At 33.1% G+C, this 21731-nt stretch overlaps 1 protein-coding gene and 1 non-coding gene across 5 annotated transcripts; one reads left to right on the forward strand and one right to left on the reverse strand.

The window, feature by feature from the left end:
• Positions 1 to 8998: 8998 nt before the first annotated feature.
• On the reverse strand, positions 8999 to 18395 carry LOC101210443. Of its 4 annotated transcripts, XR_004216642.1 has the most exons (7): positions 17868 to 18395; positions 15789 to 15996; positions 11525 to 12013; positions 11305 to 11426; positions 10000 to 10110; positions 9588 to 9719; positions 8999 to 9510 (listed from the first exon to the last, which is right to left on the reverse strand). XR_004216642.1 is itself a non-coding variant. In XM_031885395.1 (5 exons), exons 1-4 carry the CDS (start codon positions 18346 to 18348, stop codon positions 11339 to 11341), a joined length of 1266 nt encoding a protein of 421 aa, XP_031741255.1. In that variant the 5' UTR covers positions 18349 to 18395; the 3' UTR covers positions 9762 to 10110; positions 11305 to 11338. The 4 variants fall into 4 exon arrangements, 3 of the variants coding, with proteins under 3 accessions (XP_031741255.1, XP_031741254.1, XP_031741253.1); XM_031885395.1 differs by lacking the exons at positions 8999 to 9510; positions 9588 to 9719 and having other exon boundaries at positions 9762 to 10110; XM_031885394.1 differs by lacking the exons at positions 8999 to 9510; positions 9588 to 9719; positions 10000 to 10110 and adding an exon at positions 10702 to 11065 and having other exon boundaries at positions 17868 to 18394.
• Positions 18396 to 18481: 86 nt separating this feature from the next.
• On the forward strand, positions 18482 to 18555 carry TRNAV-AAC. The gene has a single exon. It is a non-coding gene; the product is annotated as a tRNA-Val (tRNA).
• The last annotated feature ends 3176 nt before the right edge of the window (positions 18556 to 21731 follow it).

Genomic DNA, 21731 nt, shown 5'->3' on the forward strand with positions numbered 1-21731 from the left:
GCAAAATAAATTAAAATATTTACTAGTTGTAGCAAATTTTTGAATTCTATCAATGTTAGCCATTGATAGACTTTTATTACTAGCTATCAATGCCACTGATAGAAGCATACCACTTATTATTGATCACTTGCAGAAATACAAGTTATTATAACCTCTTTTATTAGAATAGCGAGGTCAAAACACATAAGAAGAAGATCAAAACGCGTAACATATATTGCAAATTTCATAAGTATTTAGAAAATATACTTTACATAAGCATTATGCCTATTTTACGCGGTTTTTAGTGTCTAAACATAGGATTTTTAACAAAAGAAAAAGTTAGCAAATTGCAGAGTCTCTTGCGAGAAGAAGAGGCAAGAAGACCAAATCAAAATGCGAGAGCGGTTTGCTAGACAACAAGAATAATAATGGGAGATTATGTGACATGTCACAGACAGCTTTCGACGTGCAGCGTTGAAATGTTCAAGAGAACAAAAGTTTCTCCACCAAAAGCTGTCTATAAAAAGTCTCCCTCTTCACCAAAGAAAGAGAGGCCTGTATTGGCAAAGATGGCCAGACGTCTTAATAGACCAGCCAGAGGCCTGAATAGGTCAATCCCTAGAGAGTGGCGAAAAGGAATAGCTTTTCCGCCGTCAGTTAAAGTTTTCTTCTTCTTCTTCGATCAGTTGTAAAAGTGAGAGCTTGGCTCCTGAGTAGGGAAGAATCTATATAATCGTTGTCCCTTAACTTGTAATATTTTCCATTCTCTTTTCTCTCTATGTTCATACTTGTTTGTATGCCGCATAGAGGTACTTTCATCGCGTTAGTGGTATGCGGTTTTGGCCTTACAGGCGTGCCTCCTAGACACTCAACGTGTAGCTCTGATCAGGTAAACACTGAACGTCTAGTAATAAATACAACCAACAATTTTAACACACAGAATACAAACATAAATGAAATGAGACGACTTCATTGATTTTTCAAAATAAGTGAGTATATTTGATACTCAATACAAAGTCTCTTGAGAGGAAAACAAAACTTAATTACAAGATTTAGACTCGTCTCACTTAGCTTCTACATGCTATGCGAGCTGACAATGACCACTACCAAAATAATGCGATCACAAGGCACAATAGGTGATCAAGAATTCAAGTCCAACACTGGATGCCCTTCACTACATGGGGGGGTCTTTTATCATTACCCTTAATATCTCAATTTCTGCACAAACACATTATAAGCCATTTCGCCCAATCATGCCAAACAAATAGTATGCATTTTTAATATTAAAGTATAGAATCTAAAATCAATCATTCCAATGCATTAGGCAATTCAATAATTCAAATCTCATGATCTCGTCATAACGTAGAATCATTCTACATAGTTAATTGCATCTTTGTACTCATTTCCTCAGCTCAAGCATTTACCACACTATTTTGTCAAGTTGTAGCTGTGCAAGGTAATCTAAACACATTTACCAAGTTTCAACAATTTTAATATACATAATGCGTCTTTCGATGTCAGATCACACAACATGTATAAGGCATCCTATTCAAGATAACACAACATGAATAGGGCATTCTATTCCAAATCACACAACAAGAATAGAGCATCTTATCCCAGATCACGCAGCAAGGATAAGGCATCTTATACCAAATCCACAGCAAGTATGAGACATTCTCATTCTCTTTCTCATTGCATAGGGTACAAAGACTATCCCGTTTTCAACTTGATCAAATCTCATATACTCTTACGAATACATCATTTTAATAACAAGTCCAATTTATTTATAAGTAATATGCACTCTAAGAATTTGAGAGCAAGAGAAACCATATAAATGATGGAATTAATAGAAATGGATTTAAGGATTTAAACACATTTTAGAATCTCTTTCACTATGAAAACATTTTATATGAATAACCACTTACTGTTACAATCACAACTTGCTCTTCTTCCTAGCTTCCTCGGCCAAGAGTCTTCGTGTATCTTTTGAAATCTTTGTCTGAATCAAGCTCGTTTTGAGTCCAAGAAATTTCGGATACTTCCCCAATCCTTTCTTAAATAAGCTCAGGGCACAAGCAACTTCAAACTAGCGTGAATTCCTTCTATATATTGGTCTCCCCTAAGAAGTGGCCCACTTTCAAAACGTCACGTGTCTTTATTTGACCATTATCCTAAATTTTGAACCGGTGATAGGTCCAATCAATCATTGCCTACTAATATCATGGTCACATCACTTGTTTCTCAGGGAAGTAGCTTATACTGCTCTACTGTTCACCATGTCGTAAACTTTTTTCACGTGGAGACATTCCACTGTGCAATCCTTTCACAAAACACGTTTTACCAACAGAAGTCTCTTCACACATTCATCCTCACCGTAGGGCCTTCATCGCGTAGGTGGTACGTAATCAGGGCCTTACAATATTGAATGTAGTAAACGATTGCGTTAATGTAGGTAAACAATCATGTTGATATTGACAAATGATCGTGTTGATGTAGATAAACGATCATGTTGATATTGATAAACGATTGTGTTGATACGTAAACGATCGTGTTGCTATTACTAAATGATTGTGTAGTTCAATGTAAATGATCGTGAAAAACTTCGTCTAACTAACGATTTTCATAATGAAATACAAAATTATATCAGTAATATTTAAATCTTCTAAACAATTGAATCAAAAATGAAATTTTGAATTCTTACCACAAACAAAAACAAAAATGATCTTCATAATGAAATATAGAATTCTTAACGAAATTTTATAATCTTCTAAACAATTAAAACAAAAATGATGTTTAGAATTTTTATTGAAAACAAACTCACTGCAACAATCTTGATTAGAGGAATATAAATGATCTTGATATTGTCGAAGATGAGGAAGATGAAAAATTTGAAAAGAGCAAAGGAATAAATCGCAAAGAAGAAGAGAAAAAATTGAAAAATTGTCCCGTAGTAATCAAAACCAATAAGAGCAAATATGAAATTTATGAAAAAGTAATTGGGCTTCATGGCTTTTCTTAGTTTGTTATAAGGGCCGTAAATATTTAGCACTTTGTTATATTTTTTTTTTTTTGTAAATTTACCAACTTATATCAGATATAGTTGTGAAAGATAATAAAATAATTAAAACATTTTTTCTTGTCATGTTGAAAACCTCTAACCATTTAAAATAAGAGTGTAACTTTCGAGTGTCTAATTTTAAAAACAAATAATTTCTTTTATAAAATTTGATTATTTTGTAATCATTCAATATTCAAAATAGCTTTGACGTGTATTTTAAACAATTTTAATAAAATATGTTGAAATAAAAATGATATTTTAAAAAAAACATTATTTTATCTAGTTAATTCAAACAGGCTTTGTTTTTTCATTTTAGTGCCATTTTCAAACAATAAGTTATAAAATTTATTACTTTTATTTTTTGAAGAAAAAATAAAATTTTCGTTACTAGATCTTGAATCTACTTTTCACTTAGTGTCGATAGATAATATATAATTAAATTTACCTTCATCCATTAATTAACTTAAGTTTTATGTAAATGGATGATTTAACAAACCGTCAAATTTCAAAATATTACAGTTTTGCTCGTGAAGTTTGATGAAATTTGACTTCATAATTTTAATTTGTTCTATAGATTACAACATTAATTCATACTTTTAACTGCAATTGTTTCCAATAAATACTTACATTCAATCATTGGGGTCAAGTTCTATTAATTAATTTTAAATAACTGTAGAGTGAAATTTTGTATTTAATTTTTAATTATGTTAATCCAATTAAATAGGCATTTAGTAATAACATTTCTATTTCAATTAAAATAGTTAATCTTATAAAACCAAATTGAAACCAAACTCGAAACACAAATGCAAATAGAGAGTAGAAAAAGAAGATTTTATTTCTTTTAACACTACGTAAACGAACAACTATATTTAATTAATTTGAATTTCCACAAAACGAGGTTAATTTTTATTCAAATAACTAAAATTAACATCTAACAATTCCATCCTACTTAAATAAAAATTAAGATAATTAAATCCAAAATTGGGGTGGAAAGTTAAGTTATATGAATAAGTTTAATTAACATTAATTTATCATCAATTAAGTAGAGCTTGAAATAGATAAATAAGAATAAAAGCATTGCATGCTTATATATATATGGCAATAAGGTTTTGATTTCAAATATGTGTATATATTCTATGTACATATTAAGGGTAAGGCGTTACTAAAGGCATATGTATTAGTAAGATAAAAACAAAAGCATGCAAATGCCAACAAATATTTTTCTACATTTGCATCATAAATCAAACTAAAACAACTCTATTAAACAACAATCTCTTTCTTTCTTTAACTGCCTAACAAAATGATTCCTTGACGTTTCAAAAAATGTATACATGCATGGCAAGGTGATTATAATTATATTTATAAGAAAAAGTGTTATAAACGATCAAATGCTAAAAATATTTAGAAAATATAACAAAATTTTATATTCAATCAATGATAGACACCGATTACCGATAGACATTGATAGAAGTCTATTCGTATCTACCATTAATAAAATCTAAAATTTTACTATATTTTATAAATATTTTGATTTATTTTGATACTTTTTAAAATAACCTTAGTTGTAAGAGATAATTAAATAATTTATTTATTTTTTCATGTTGAAAGCCTCTAACCATTCAAAAAAGCCTCCAACAATTTCATCCTATTTAAAATAAAAAGTCATCTCAAGTATCGTTAAATTAAGCTCTCACTTTAACAATTATATAATGTAATATAATTTATAACTCATACCTAATATATATATGGGTACTTGTAAAAATAAGTTATAATAATTAAGTCTATAGCACACACTTTTATATTTACGAAAATGACAAAAACGAAGCCCAGCCCACACATCAAAAGATAAAATGTCACAAATGCCCTCGTTACTAATATACGTCTGATACACCTTACACACGTCTGATACACTTAATATACTTTTTGATACACCCAATACATTTTATTGATACACTCGATACCTTTTGATACACACCTGAAACACTACTAATATATGTTTGATATACTCGATATACTGCAGATACATTTAGTATTTTTCACTTATACAATTGATTGATTAAATGCACTTGATATGCTTGAAGTCCTACTTATACAATTGATTTACACTTATAAACTTGATTCATATATTTGATAATGATACACTTTACTGATATGCTTTAACAATATATTGTGTTGATATACTTGATAATGATACACTGAGTTACATCATTCATATACTTAATAATACTTTAAGAATTACATAAAATTTGAAAAAACGAAAATCACGTAATAAATATATTAGCCAACTAATACATATAATATAAGTATGTCACAACACTAATATACATAACTGAGACAAAATAAAAATAAAAAATTAATGTAAAAAATAAAACAAAATCATTTTGAATCATATTTAACTCAAAATACACCTCGAAAAAAGTAAAAAAAAAATCACAAATGAAGTTAAATTACTCCAATCAACAACCATTATATTATATTTCATATTGCAATTATTGTCTTATTTATATTTTAAAATTAAGATTAAGACAGAAAGAATAAATAATTTTTCTAGCATAAGAATAAAGAAAAAATTAGGACCTCAAAAAATGGTAAAATAAATAAATAATAAATAGGACATTAAAAAGATGAAGTTAAATAAGTCATTCAATGATAGTTTATGAATAATAACAAATTTAAGATAAAAAAGTAAAATTTTTGATATATTTGCAAAATTCTAAAACAATGTGCTAAAATGCTATTCTATGTAATTTCCGACATATACGTATGTATCGTATTTTCTAAGAAAATGAATTGGGTTTATTTCCTAAAATTTTTTATTTAATAAAATTTTAAAATCTTGATACAATCAAAAAATAAAAACGTTGTTTTTAGAATTTGAAAACTATTTTGTAAAACAAAATTTAAAACGCGTGTCAAACACATATTCGTTGGATTTGAGTAAATTTTAAAAACATAAAACAAAATTTGATTTTCGTCCTTATTTAGAATGAAATTGAAATTTATGGTAACATTATTATGTGTATAAATATAACGTCCTGTTTCCTATGGTGTTATTGTTCACAAAAGAAGATTACATTTTGTGAGAGAGACATATATTCATCAATATGAATCAATCACTTCTTGTTTTCTTTGTTACTCTTCTTATTCTATATCCAAAGATGATTGTAGGAAATCATAATTTCATTCAACACACATGCAACAAAGTTGAATCTGATTTGAAGGATCTTTGCATTTCTGTGGTAAGTTCTAACCCTAATGATTATTTAAAGTCAAATTTGACAGGTCTTCTCACCATCTTCGTCAATCAAACGCTTGGTGTTGTCATCGATGACCAATTGTACCTTTCAAATCAAACGTCAAATGGACAATTGGATAATCGGACGCAACAAATCTTTACGATCTGCATGATGCAGTATCAAATGAGTAAAGATTCTTTACAAGCTGTGTTAGAAGAGCAGTTGTTGAAGCAACAAATTAGTGGAGATTTGGATTTTGATTTGACACAAATTGTTAACTATTTACAGCTTTGTGAGATTAGTTTCCAAGGATTTGTAGAAGAACCCTCAACTTGGAAGTCGTTGTATGATTATGTGAGCTCTCTCTTAGATCTTTCATTAGAAATCACTAATCTCATTAAATGTAATCATATACAAGCTTGTTTTGGCCAGGCCATTATTTCTTAATTAGTATATGTATTTCATTATATATTTGGTTTTCGTTTTATTTCATTGTAGGTGTTCCATTGTTGTCTCTTCAATCATCTGTTCTAGCTATTTTAAATTAATATGATAAAATAAATGGTTTGCGTTTACTTATTCAAATTTACAACCTGTTTAATTTGAAATAACTCTTCAAATGCTTGCTTAATTATATATAAATGTCATCCGAAACAAGTTGCCTTAAATAGTTTGCGTGGCTACATGTTTCTTAAAATCTTTACTTGTATATTCACATGTATTAATTGTCATTTGGGGTTTCTGCTTGTTTATACCTCTACTAGTTTCCATATATTATTTCACCAATTGAATCATGGTTCAAAACGTTTTGAGTTGACACAGAAATGAGAATAAAATGGTTATGGAAATGAAAATTTATTTACAAAGTTGCAACTTCTCTTGCATTATCTAACACATGATAACCAGGCCAATTAACTCTTTGAGAAGTGTTCGCTCCTCCACCACTGTTATTGTATTCTGCATAATACAATACATTCTCTAGTACTCCATGCCACTCCAACCATCCTTTTAGGTTGAACCACATTGTCAAGAAATGAATCAATGAAAACAACTATCGAGTACATATTCCATGGTCGTCCAAGAAACATCGTTACCTTGTCCTTAGTTGATGCTATCTTTGGCGACACAGTCACATTGTAGTTTTGGAAGATGAAGCCACTCGAACAACCTACACTCTATTTTGAATGTGCTGTTACGGTAATTTGAACGTCAAATAATCGAGCGTATATATTACAATCTTGGAATACAGCAAACCCGTTTTCAAAAATGAAGTCGACGCTTCCATAGATATCACATTCTTTGAAGAACTGAGGAACTGATCCGGTGATGTGACCTGGAGAGGTATCTAAGGATTCAAAATGCGAAAGGAGTTCATTTCTGACAAGAATTCAGATAAGTGTAAGGGAAACTTTGGCTTAGGAAGCTAGTTGATTGTAACTGTAAGTGGTTCTTCTTACCAAATGTTTTCCAAACGAAAAAGGGTTTCTAAAATGTGTTGAATCCTTAATATATTCTTATGAAACTATGATTCATATGATTCTCCATTATGCTTTTCCACCTTCATAATGTAAGTGACTTTATAAGTAGAAAAAAAAGAGTATTTGTGAATGATCTTCTAGTAGGAGGGTCGTAAAAGCATCCTCTCTGAGTCTGGTGTTGCATTATGTTGAATGCTTGAGATTAACGTTGACGTCATGTCTTGGAATGATGATTTCTGAATAATGCACAAGATTTGTTAAAGTTGAAAGAAGATGATCTCTATATTCCATGTAATATGATGTCTTATCCTTGTTGTGTGATCTAGGATAAGATGTTCTATTCTTGCAGTGTGATTTAAAATAGAATGTCTTATTCATGTTGTTTGATCTTGATTAGGATGTCTCCTACTTGTTGTGTGATCTAGTATGGGATGCCTCATCCCTACTGTGTGATCTGGTATGAGATGTCTTATACTTGCTGTGTGATCTGGCATAGGAAGACGCGTTATGCATAAGAGAATTAATGATGTTTGCTTGTGCATTGGAATTTCTCTGCATGCCTACAACTTGGTAAAATAGTGTAGTATACACTCGAGACAAGGAGAGAGTACACAAAAACGTAATTTATTGTGCATAATAATGGACCTATAAAATAACACCTAGTAGCGAAAAGCATACTACGCGATAAAGTATGATATAGTTGATTTACATTTTGATATAGCGCCTGTTCTAAGAAATGGTTATGTGGAGATAAGGCGATTTTGATTTATTAAAAGTACTTGATAAAAGATCTAATTCACTAGGCGTTTTCGTCTAATCCTTCAAACGTTGTTTTATTTCACCCCCGCCCCCCTCGAATTAGTGAAGGATAGTCTATCGTGCCTCATTAATGGCATCATTTTAGTATTGGCCGCCATTATCTACTATAGCATGGAGAAGCGATGTGAGTCTCAAGTCATTTTTTAGTCTACAATTCATTTTTAAAGGCACGTGTATTAAGAATCAAGTGTACACTTGCGATTTGTCTATCAATGAAGTTTTCTTATTTCATTCAAGTCCAAATTCCACGTTTAAATTTTATAGTTAAGAAGTTGTTCCGCTTACTAGACGTTCAATGTGTCATCTCGTAGGGAGATGCACGTTAGGCAACTAAGCGGCATGCCTCCACTTGGTCGCATGGAGTGACTTTAGAGACGGGGCGTGACAAGTGGTATTAGAGCATAAATTCTTGGGATCGGTCTCAAGTAGAGTCATGCATATGGTGTCATGTATTGATAAGAACGTCTAATGTATTAATGTGATATAGGAACTATAGCACCCCGAGGAAGGTCAAGACGAGTTAGACAAGTGGCAACAAATGTTCCAGCTACTTGGAGCGCCAATAGAGCACAAGTGCAAGGCGAGGTGTCTAATAACCCACACGATTCAGTGGGGAGAAGAGCTGAGGAAGAGATGTTTGATCGTCTCCCTTAGAAGTTAGACAAAAATTCAGCATCGAGAGGCTAAAGGCGTTGGGGGCAATGACCTTTGCAGGAACCACTAACTCGACTGACAGAGAGAAGTGGTTAAGTCTGATAGAAAAATGTTTTGGGGTGATGGACTGCCGTGAAGAAAGGAAAGTGAAATTAGCAACGCACTTGTTGCAACATGGAGCACATGATTGGTGGATTCTCCACACAGCAAGGGCAGGCGAAGAAGGCCTCACCACGTGGGATGAATTCAGACGGGCTTTCAAAAATAAGTTCTACCCTCATTCCTTCTGTGATACGAAGAGAAGTGAGTTCATGAGTTTGGTTCAAAGCAACATGACGGTCACAAAATATGAAAAATGAGTACCTCTGCGAGTATTCACCATGGATGATCAAACGCCGTTCAAATAAAGAATCACCGAGGAGCGATTAGAGGGCACGATCGTTATAAAATAATGCATGAGCAGAGAGGGGAGGGAGAGCTAGAGCAACACCTCAACTGTTGGAGAATTTAAAATGCACAAGAAAGGAGAAACGTGAGTAACAAAGGAAATTGCATTGATAGAGGGAGGATGTTTACCATATTTATGAGCTAACATCCACAACTTGTAGGGATGAAGCCATTACGCAGCCAAATAAAAATTTAAGAATCCAAAACTAAATTTTAATTGGGATTTGAAAATACCTTACACTCACAAAAATACAGAGAACAAGGCTATTGTTTACTAAAATAAACATGCATTTTAAAGAAAAATAATCAGAAAAGAAATCTTACATACATTGATGTTTCTCTAGTGAGTCACGAACACCACCCCTTGGCTACCTCCTTATTCTCCTAGCAATAACGGTTGAGGTTGAATGGGAACCTTTTAGAAAATTAGGGACTTTTACTGAGAAGAAAAGGTGGAGAGATGAGAAGAAAAGGTGGAGAGATAAAACACAGGGTGATCTTTATAGAAACAACGTAGAAAAGAAGATGGAGACCAACGTCCATAGAATCCAACGTTTGAAGTAATTCCCATGTAGGGGAGTTACTTTTCTAAAATATTTATATATATTATTTAATCTAACTATTAATTCAATTCCTTAATAATGAATTAGATTAAAAGTTAATTAAATCTAATTTAATAAATAATTTCATTTAAATAAACATTGTTCTAATTCAACTAATTAAATTAGTTCATATTTAACCTATATTTAAATCATAATCAATTGTATAGTTTATTTATATCTAATTGCGTTAATTTTAAGTATAGTTTTAATAAGAAATTCAATTCATATTAAATTAGTATTTGAACTCCTTTTTCAAATATTGAATTCTAAAATATAAATTTTAGATTATAATGTATAAGCATACATTATATTATTTACCTAATTGAATTTGAATATTTCAAATTCTATCCAAAATATTATAATCTCATTGTCTTTAACGAGCGAGGAAATGAACCCAATGAACTTAAAAATCATAAACTGCAATGATATAAGATCAATTATCTAAACTCATTAACCATACATTAACCAATATTCGTTAATTGTGTGTACAATCCACTAAAAACTCACACATAAACTCTTCTAACTGTAGATATATTTCTATACATATATTAGATTCGAAGATTGCATAATTTATAGACCAAATAACTAGTTTATTTCATCCAACACATCCCAACCAATGAACTTGAAGAACTCCAACTCTTATTCACTCCAAATTACTTTCTAACCAGAATCTTTCGCTCATCTCGAAATTAATCGGTTGTTGCTTGTGAGACTAGTAGCTCATCTATCTTACAAGGAATATGAATTTCCTACATTTTTCCAACGTGGGATTGTCTCATCATAGGAATTTGACTGCACTAGATGGAGGCAAGAATAACCAGAATGAACAAATGAATTAGCATTGCCTTGGAGATTACAATGAATGATTCGGAAATGTGAAAAAAGGGATGATTTTAAAATAAGACCAAAAATTATCACAAGTCTATAAAAGGCCCCTCTAACTGAACAAATTTGATGTATAATCACCAAGAAAATGAAGTTTATGCATTTAAATCACATTTCATATGAGCTTTTTGGGTTAAAGTTCTTACGTTCTTAATTTCAGGGAACTAACATCCACTCGATTTAGTTCCCTTCTTGTGAAACCAAAGCTGATTTCTTTCCATATCTTGAGTACACGTCTGTTAAGACAGCCTTCTCCTTTATCCTTAACCTGCATTTTATTCATTACATAAAAGGAAAATTTAAGTTAGTCTTTCAAAGCATTAAATGTAAAACCATGTTCTAAACAATCACTTTAAGCAGCAAGACCTTTTGGCAGATCCTGGAATTTCTGTTAATAATTTCTTCTCTCCTTTTTCCTTCGGTTGCTTTTTCTTTGAAACCTTTGTTTTTCTTTTGATTGGTGAAACTTCCCTATGAATTTCCTCTCTTCCTTGAGGAAGAATTTCTTCTAGTTCAATTTTATTTACTTCCTTTTCAGATGGTGACTGAATTGTGAACTCTGTTCTTGACTCTACGCCATTATCATCCTCCTCATGCGAATGTGATTCACTGACATAAGCCAAATCGTCTTCGATATCCTCAGTTTTTGTTCTTGTGGCTTCACTGGCTAAATCCACGTCAATGTCAACAAACTGCTCTGCTTCCTCTTCAAGAATACTTAGTCGAGAATGATTGGTACTGCTCATTGAACTATTGCGAGCGGAACTCGAAGTTTGTCGATTCATTATTTCACATTTTATTTGCTTCTGAACCCTTCCAAACGTAAGATACCGTCCAGAAAATGCTTGCAGAAAACTGAAGAAAATAAATGTCACTCTTTTAACCAATTTATCAAGGATTATGGATGCATGAAATGTTGTTATGTTCTAGATTAAACCTAGAAACCATTCAAAAAGATAGTGCCAAGACATGAAATGTCGATTCATTATTTCACATTTTATTTGCTTCTGAACCCTTCCAAACGTAAGATACCGTCCAGCAAATGCTTGCAGAAAACTGAAGAAAATAAATGTCACTCTTTTAACCAATTTATCAAGGATTATGGATGCATGAAATGTTGTTATGTTCTAGATTAAACCTAGAAACCATTCAAAAAGATAGTGCCAAGACATGTAAAGATGTGGTCTTACATAGTTGATGCTTTGATGACCTCATAACAAACAAAAAATGTAAATAGCTTCAATTTTTATTTTAATGGAAAATGACTTTCACTACAAGAAATCGGAGTTATCCCGACCATGCATGTACACGTCGGTCGTCGATGCCCCATCTAAGGCCAACGTGGAAGTGTATAGCGTCAGAGAAAGGGAAAGTTATTATTAAAATTATAATCAATCGCTACGTATACGTGCATGGCATCGGCCATCGGTCCGTCTACAACGACGTTAGCGTTAACCACATCGGCAAAGGTTGAACCTTTAAATAATTATGACAACCTTTCCGCGATTCAAAAAAGTGGAACGTCTATAGGCCTACCTTTTGCCGACGTAAGGGCTGACAACGTAGTGAGAAATAGTGACGTTTGAAAAGATTTTGAAAACTTTTGCATGAAGCCATAAGTGACTGCGTCGACATTACATAGAGAAAAAACGACGCCCTCACTTATGGCGTCGCAATTGTGGGGTTCTCACGACATTTTCGGGACGCCCCTATTATTAAAGTTCTATGTTCACAGAACATAGAACACAATAGAGAGAAAAGGGTAAAGAGAAAGACGAAACAAAAGAGAGAAGAGACTCCACCATCCATCGAGTCGATGCCTGCAGCCATTGCCGTTCGTCGCCCACCGTCCTCATTCGTCGTCCACTTACTTCGTTGTCTTTATCGGTAAAAATGTTATATTTATTATTTTTTATTTCTAAATAAATATATATTAATATATTGTAGATTGTAGATTAGGTTGTACATATATTGTATATTGAATGTATAATTTGTAAATGGTAGATTGTATATGGCATGTGTAGATGGCTAAAAAATATTCATGAGTTGGTTTTAGTTGTACATGTGAATGTGAATCTCCATTTTATCTTCTCTGTCTCTTTTATTTTTTACATCCACATATTTATCTTCTCGTCTTTTTTAATTTTGATATCCACAATTTTCTAGTTATATTTTTTCACGTATTCTAGCGTTTAGTTTAGTGTTTAGATTGTTTTAGTTATTAGTTTTAGATTTTAGATTTCAAATTAGTTTTAGTATTTAGATTTTCATTTAAGTCGTAGGTTTTAATTTACATTCGAATTTAGTGTTGTTCGGATTTAAGATTGAAGTTGAATTTGAAATTGAATTTGGAGTTGAATCTGTACGTTTTTTATTGAATTTTTCACGATACTTACATCTATCTATTGTCCTAAAGTAAGCATTTTATTAACATATCTTGACATTGAATTATATAAATTGTATGTATAGATTGTATATTGTATGTACGTTGATATTAAATTTGTACATTTCAGAATTACAATCTGCTATTGAAAATGAAGAGTATGAGAAGGCTATAGAAGAGCTTAGGTGCAAGAATTTAAAACTCGAATATGCAATGGACAAGCTCAACATCAAGAAATCAGACTTATATTAGAAAGTCAAATAGTAACAGCTAGTATGGTCATAGGACATGAGCAGAATGTCCAAAGAGGGAAGTTAAACATTATTACGAGGTGCATCGAGGGAAATATGAGGTTGCTTCAAACAGAAACGACCTTTACTTAATATGCAAGTGGAGAACTTTCTATGACTTCGGTTCTCGATCATGTCATTTACTGCTCCTCTCTTCCCAATCAATTTTTTGGAACCACCAAAGCAAAGGTCGTTTCTGTTTGAAGCAACCTCGTATTTCCCTCGACGCACCTCATAATAATGTTCAACTTCCATCTTTGCAATTCTGCCCATATCCCTATTATCATATTAGCTAAAGTCATGCTGAGACAATGTGCAGAAGTTGGGAAAACTGGCGTCGGTGCTTAGAATTATGTTTTTATTTTTTTTTGTTTTTACTTCTTATTATTCATGTAATTTCGAAACCTACAAACGTGTAGTTTTTTAATATTTGAATTAATTTTAATATAAATTTAATTTGGTATTTAAATATTTTTTATTAATTTTACACTAATTGTGTTTAGAATTTGATTGAGTTTAAGTCGAATTCGAACCCAACACCAAAAAAAAAATATTATAAAAATGTTTCTCGACCCACAAAACACGTCGGACATGGACGCATTACCGACGCGTTGACCACGTCAGACAATGCTTCCCCGACGTCGTACGCCAGTCGATCATAGTCCCCATCAGGCAAACAATTTTGCCGAAGTCGTCGTGTTGCACGTCGGCTTTGCCTATGACGACGCAGTATTGCCGACGCTCGGACCGACGTGGGTTTCTGCGCCAGAATAGCCATTCCCAATGCCTTTTGTGAATTTGGCCGACACAAAACAAACAAGATCTTGCTAGAATCTAGACTTTAGAGTCATTCTTACTAAAACAAATCTAGACTCTACCGCCATTCTTACTAAAAAGGTGGGGAAAGAAAGAACTCTAGAAGGCAAAGAGAGAAGGCTTCCCATTTATTAGCAATTTCCCAATAAAGGACATCTACAAGCCAACAAAATTGTTTTAAATGAAAAAAACTAGTAATATGCCTTTTTGTATTTCCCCTACTTTTCTACAAGAAAATATAAAAAAAAACCATCGATAGTGAAAGGAGAATATGATAGAACCAGATATATTGATAATAACATATATAACGAAAATGCTTGTGTTCCAGGTACTTGAACCCTCCCAACATAACTCTCAAGCCCTAATTCATATTCCAAAATATGGCTTATCTTCTCCACTCCCCTTTCCCTCTATTTACAACCAACTTCCCTAACAAACTACTCCACTGATTACTAGCATACCTTTAATATCCCTTTGACGTCTTTCCTATCAGAATGTCCTTCACGCACCTTTTATCTTTTTTGGTGCCACATGTGAGCTGAGGTACCAACTCATTTTTTATGCATTGTTCCTTTGCATCTAGTTTCTGACAGACTACTTTTTAAGCTTTTGGACGATCATTTCAATTCGCCAACAATATTTTTGATCTTCTAGCACCATTTCTGATCAGTCATCCTTTTGGTGGTACTAAGAAGACAATTTGATTGGCAGGTAAACTTTCTTTTGAAATTTTTGCGTCGAGCAAGACGTCTTTTCGAAGTCTCTTTTTCCGCTTTTGATTGTTTTATGGATTTAGTTTTTTCTTTTTTTTTCTTCTTTTTTCGCCTTTGTGTGCAAAACTAAGCACCCATTTACTCACTTCAGCTTATCTAACTTAATCTCCAAATTGTAGGCTTCTACTGTAGTCATCTTTTGGTGTACATTCATCAGAAAATGTTTTTATTATAAAAAAAGGGTGGTGAAATAAGAATCAGACAATAACCATTCAAGAGTTTTGAAATAAGAATGTACTTCACCAATTTTAATACGGCCTTGCTACCTTTTTCATCTAAATAAGTTTGGTATTTTGAAGCTAGCTTGCTTATGAAAAAGATTTGAACTAAATTTCTTTGAGTTCTACAATTTCTTCTCATAAACATACCTTAAGGCATCTCCTTCAGATTTGCAATCAACAAATGCAAAACCCTTGCAGACTGGATCCCTAGTCTTTTTGTTTCCAATGACTGCAGGAGTTATATTGATTATTCCAGGAAACCCTTTAAAAGCCACGACCAGGTCTCTGTGAATGTTCTTTTTTCTAGGAAGGTTGATAATGCGTACACAAACTCCAGTACTAACAATTTCTGGAGCTGAAGAAATGCATGATACTCAAGGTTAGATCAAACTAGAATAGACAAGTAGAAAAATTAGAATGAAAAAGGTTCATTAATAACTACGCATTTTACAAGTCTAGAGTGGATTTCATACAACAGTGTGGCTAAATCTCAGACAGGATGCGATCAGAAGAAATTCTCTTTCACTATTATTGAGTTATAATAGTATTGTAGCATCTCTAGTTTTGGGAAAACTCAACTTTTACACAATGAACTTTGCAACATATATCAATTTACCCTAAAATTTCAATTTCATAGAATTGCACCTTAAACTTTAACAATTGTCCCATTCTATACCAACTTTAAAATGTAATGTTACTGTCTTAAACTTGAAAGAAGTATTTTGTTAAGTAAAGTATTTTCCTCACTCATAGCCCCCAATTAGTCCTAAGAAATATGTCTGGTGAAAAAGCAATCAGATGTCAAAAAAAAGTATTTTAATATTTTTAAATTTGTGGGTCTGCGTAGAACTACGACGGTTGATTTTGTGCATTAACAATATTTAGTTTTGCATAAAACGCGATTCTAATTGAAATTAGAGAGTTTCTGCAGCTTTCTTATCAGCGCATAATTTTTAAGCTAATGTGAAGAAATGTGTCACGCAACCAAATTTTGATACCCCTCCCAGACCAAATCATTTCTAGCAAGAGGTGATAGAAAACCCTTCTAAGCTATATTTTGAATGGGTTGACATCAAGATTTCAAAGAACTAAGGGGGTTCCATCTTTAACTAAGTAAAAGTAGAACCAGAACTTCAAATAAATTGATTTGGCTGGAATAAGGAAGCTGATTTCAAATTACAACAATTGGTCATGATTGAACCCTCAATTTTAGCATAGGCTAACGTCCACAAACAAGATGATAGCGTGCAAGAAATAAAGAATAGGCATTGGGGGCCAATATGAAGCAAGAAAATGGCTTATTTACTTCTAAACCATTGTGCTCACTTTCAACATTGGGATTCTGCACATTCAGCAGTAGAGCAAAACTACTTTTTGGGGACAAGTTGTACATGTAGAATAGTGTACTAGCCCATAAAACTAGTACACCAAGAATTCCCGGTGGCCCCATCAGTGGACACACAAAGTGCCACAAGATTTTGATTAGATTGGGACAACGTATGCTTGTTTCCTCCAACTGTGCACAAAACTTCACTCTTTCATGTATCTTTGAAAACGAATCCTTCACATATCTCCAAAATGATATGATATTCTATGTTTTGGTCATACGTCCTCACGATTTTACTTTGGAAACCACTTGAAAGATAGCATACCAAAAAAAAAATTGTCCTCACTTATATACCAGTGGATCTCTACCTTCTCTCTGCAAACCTAACAGTCCTCCCTTCATCTGTCCCACTCCAAATCACCATCCAAAGTTCGCTCTAATCAAGGCCCAGAGTAAACCCAGCTACCACAGATCAAATTGTACAATCTACTTGGTATCTACCACTATCGCACCCTTAATCTCCTCCGCTCAAACAAACACATACTCCTATCAACTTCACTTGATTAGATAAAGCTCTACTTGTCTACTGCTTCTTAGACACTTTATCCGAAATAGAGATTCATTTCCAAAGCTCACAAATTTTATTTGATGTCCAAGAATGTCACTGACATAGCTAGGTTCACTTTAGACCATAGTGTTTTAATTGATAAGAGCAACGGACCGTTATCCACCAATGATATAATCTATCTGGGCAAATGTCTACACCCACAAATTTAATTTACAGAAAAAACAACAACAATAACAAAAACTATGAGCTAAACAATAACAAACATTTCGATTCAGCAGCAGTTTGCAGAATCAGAGAATAAAGAGTTAAAAATTGAGAGATTGAGGCTGACCTGCTATCTCTACGACATTTCTACTAGAGTTGGGATTAGAAGAAGATTGATCCTTGAGCTTATTGATATTAGCAGCTTGAGCTTCCCTAATCTGCTCCATTTCTTGTAGCAAGTTGTCTTCAATCGAAGTATCATACACCTTCCCTTCTCCAAATCCACGAGGCCTCGCCGCATGCCACTCTTTCGTGTTCTTTAACGGCAAAAGAATATCATCCTCGTCCTGAAAATTATCCTCACCCTCATCGAAAAATTCATCAAAGCCAATGTCGGAATCACTTGGCTCAGTGAGGGCAATGCCACCTTTCCCCAACCTCTTCACCGCAAAAACAGGAAAGCCCATTGGTCCAGAGGCCTGGATAAGAGACAAGTTGAGGTGGGGGGGGCGGAATTTTGTGGAAATTGAAGAGTTGTAATGGCAACTGTGTTGCAGCAACGGGCAAATCGTGGTGAAAGGGCAGTGAAGGGGCGTAGAATCGAACATCTCTGCTCCGTTCGGATAAACGATTTTCTCACTGAAGCTGAAGATAGGGGCCGCTACATAAGCAGATGCTTCGTCATAATATCTGAGTTTTTGTGTCAAATCATAAATGTTATTTTAGTCCTTATGAACATATGGTGTCGTGGTGTAGTTGGTTATCACGTCAGTCTAACTCACTGAAGGTCTCCGGTTCGAGTCCGGGCGACGCCATTTTTTCTATAACTTTTTTTAAAAAATTGTTTTTTACTCTTAATCAATAGTGAATTTTTTCTCTTTTGTTTTTTTTATTGAGAAGAACTTTCCACCTTCTTTAATTGTGTGGGCATGAACACTTTTCAATAAAAATTATTTTTTTATTGTGAAAAAAATGGTAATTTTTTTTTTTCGTATTTATATTTTTCAATACAAACTAATAATTGAATAGTACGTGTCTCAACCAAAATTTAGGTTAATTGACATTCAAATGTACTAATTGTCACGTGGTTTATAATTTGAATTACAATGTATCCAATTATTTTACTAAAAATTTGAAAACTATGCATGTTGTATAATTTTTTAGCATATATAGTTTGTTTCCTTATGAAAGCTAATTAAAAATGGCATGATTGTGTTATCCAATATGCAATGTAATTGGTGATCTGGGTCATTTGTTGTTACAATATTGTTGTATTCTTAATGAATTTGTGTGATTGGAAACTAAATGAAGTCATTTTACTGTCTAGCTCCCTAATTTAAACTCTATATCAAATGAAGGTCCTTTTATTTATTTACTTCATCTTCTGCAAGTTGTTCTTCTTCTTTATCCAAGATATAATTAAGAAAAAGTAGTAGGAAATACGTCAAACATACTAAGAAATTATGCATTGTGTTTGTTATGCATTCATACGTTTACGATGCGTTGACTTGTGGGAAACTATGACTTCTAAGTGTTTTTCATAGTAGAATTTTATAAAAGAGGGAGCAACTAGGCTAAATGAAACTACTCAGAGTTCTAGGGTTGTGAAGAAATGTTACAGACTAAAAGACGAAATTACTTGAAGCATAGAAAGAAATATGAGAGATATTTAGAACACGTAAGGTCGTCCATTTGTTAGAAAAGTTAAGCGCTGAAAAACAAATATGGTGCATTTTCCAAAATTATGGTTGAATCCCACAAGTGTAAAAATAGTCGCCAAAGAATACGGAATATGGTTAGTGGACAATGAATATTGGAGCCTATAAATATTATAATTGAATATTAGATCTGGACACTCAGACAGCTTTTAAGATGAAACTCTGTTGAATAAAGATAGAAGATAACTTAGAAATAAGCATAAAACTTATCGGATACCATTACAACCTTTGCATCTAGAAATGGAGTACTTGTGGCATTTAGGTGCTGAAAGAACACTTGCTTTAATTAGTAATTGGATGCATGAATAATATTTGTGTTTGTTAAAGGACTAGAGGTGGTGTGAACCTGGCAAACCTCGTCCCTAGCTACTCGACAACATCTGTCGACCCTATCTTAACTATATATACAACTAAATCTTATATGTAACTTTACTAATCTCCAAAATCAAATTAGTGGTCCATAAGTTGGTTGAGTGAGATATATCGCATCGAGGTTGTCGTATTACAATAAATTGACATTCCTTCACTCTCTCTCACATACAAGTTATCACATTTCCATCTCATCATCCATATTCCAATTCTCTAGGTGTACATAATTATTTAGAGTTCATCCTTGCATTCTTTATACTATTTAATTAATTCTTTTATATTGCCTAGATGATAAGTAATCCGTAAAACTAATATCTTGAATCAGTTTCCTGTGTTTGATCTTGGATCATTAGGTAAACCTACTGTTTCGCTTGCACTTGGGCAAGCAGTAAGAAAACTTGTACTCAATGAAGACTTAGTTGTCACATGATATGGAGAGACATAGTGAGCAACTCGCATGCAGTGAACATGATTAGTGATATATCTCCTAGACTGAATATAATTTCCATTCACCATTTGTTAATTAAGTCATGGTTGTTGAAGAGAAACAACACCTCAACACCAAACTCCAACCACCAGTCAATCTTATTTTCAATCAGGCCGACCTCCACAACAGCTACTATGACATAATCATCTTATTCAACAAGATTAGCTTGTGGTATAGTCTGGTTCGGCCTCCCTTTTCTTTGATTTCATTAATAAGATTTATGTCCCTACTTTTCATAGACATAGCATATTAATTTCTTCTTCTCAATTTTACCCCCGACGGCCTTGGACTGTTCCTTCTTTTATGATTTTCCCATTCTGCCTTTTAAATGTTTGGACTTGTCTCTGTTAACAGTAGAAGGTTCAACGAGGTTAGCATTAATAGAACTTAGATCTTTAGAAACAAGCTTATCTTTCAATCTATTTACTTCTTCCTTGCGTGTATGGTTGATCAACTTCTGAAGTTTCAAGTCCTTCTTTTTATGTTTCAGGTGATTTCAGTAGTCGTTCCATAACAAAAAAAATTTCTCAAGCAATACATTCGCTTGGAGTATTTGACATATTTTCATTCCTTCGGATAGAATATTTGCCACCAAATTTTCATATTCATGAATTTGTTCCACAATAGATTTATCGTTTGTCATTTAAAACTATAGTCATTTTCCAACAACATACTTTTATCGGCTTACATCATCTCCATCATCTCCATTTAAAACTATTTGCAAATAGGCTAGGCAAATTTTTGGGCCACAAACGAATCAAACATTGGATCTGGCAAATGGTTTAATAAACACCCGCAAATTGTCTTGTTGTGCTTTGCTTATTTCTCAAGATCGACTATAGACACTTGCTTCAATTGGTCAACGATTGGAGGACTTGTGGATGATTCTAGATCAGAAGAAGGTGTTGAAATGGTTACTGCTGGATCAGATGGTGGATCAGTGATAAGAACATAGTCAACTTCCAGCTGCTGGAAAAAGTTTAGAACTTTCTTGGACCATCGATGATATTTCGTTCTATCAAGCAATTCGAGCTTGGACAAATTCAGAAGAACCTTGTTGGAATTTTTATCGACATTATTATAATTGTTTTCAGATTGTTGGAACATAAGATTAGAATGTTGAACTAAATAGGTTGTTGTGTTGTGACAAACCACTGCCCTGAAAGCAATCACAGCCCATTGAGGTGCCAATCGTGTTGTCGGTTGCTCCCCAATGTTAAAATAGCTCCCCTACTCAAATGTGCACTCATTGGAATAAAGAATAGAAACAAAACAAAGATACTCATAACAATATAGAAAACAAAAATCAGAGATGGTGGAGTTGGGAGATCGTTTTTCAGTGTGTGAGAATATGAGGATGAGCTCATTATATAGGAGGAGAAGGGCCAACTAAAGGTCGAATGTGAAGGGTTAAACG

The sequence above is a fragment of the Cucumis sativus genome, chromosome 5, assembly GCF_000004075.3.
Source record: "Cucumis sativus cultivar 9930 chromosome 5, Cucumber_9930_V3, whole genome shotgun sequence".
NCBI classification, from domain to species: Eukaryota; Viridiplantae; Streptophyta; class Magnoliopsida; order Cucurbitales; family Cucurbitaceae; genus Cucumis; species Cucumis sativus.

Coding starts and splice junctions, on each gene's coding strand:
- LOC101210443 (XM_031885395.1), bottom strand. CDS start 18,348: ATGTTCGATTCTACGCCCCTTCACTGCCCTTTCACCACGATTTGCCCG. Junction 12,014..15,788: donor TCTGAAGGAGATGCCTTAAG/GTATGTTTATGA, acceptor TATTTTCTTCAG/TTTTCTGCAAGCATTTTCTG. Junction 11,427..11,524: donor ATTCCAGGATCTGCCAAAAG/GTCTTGCTGCTT, acceptor AATAAAATGCAG/GTTAAGGATAAAGGAGAAGG.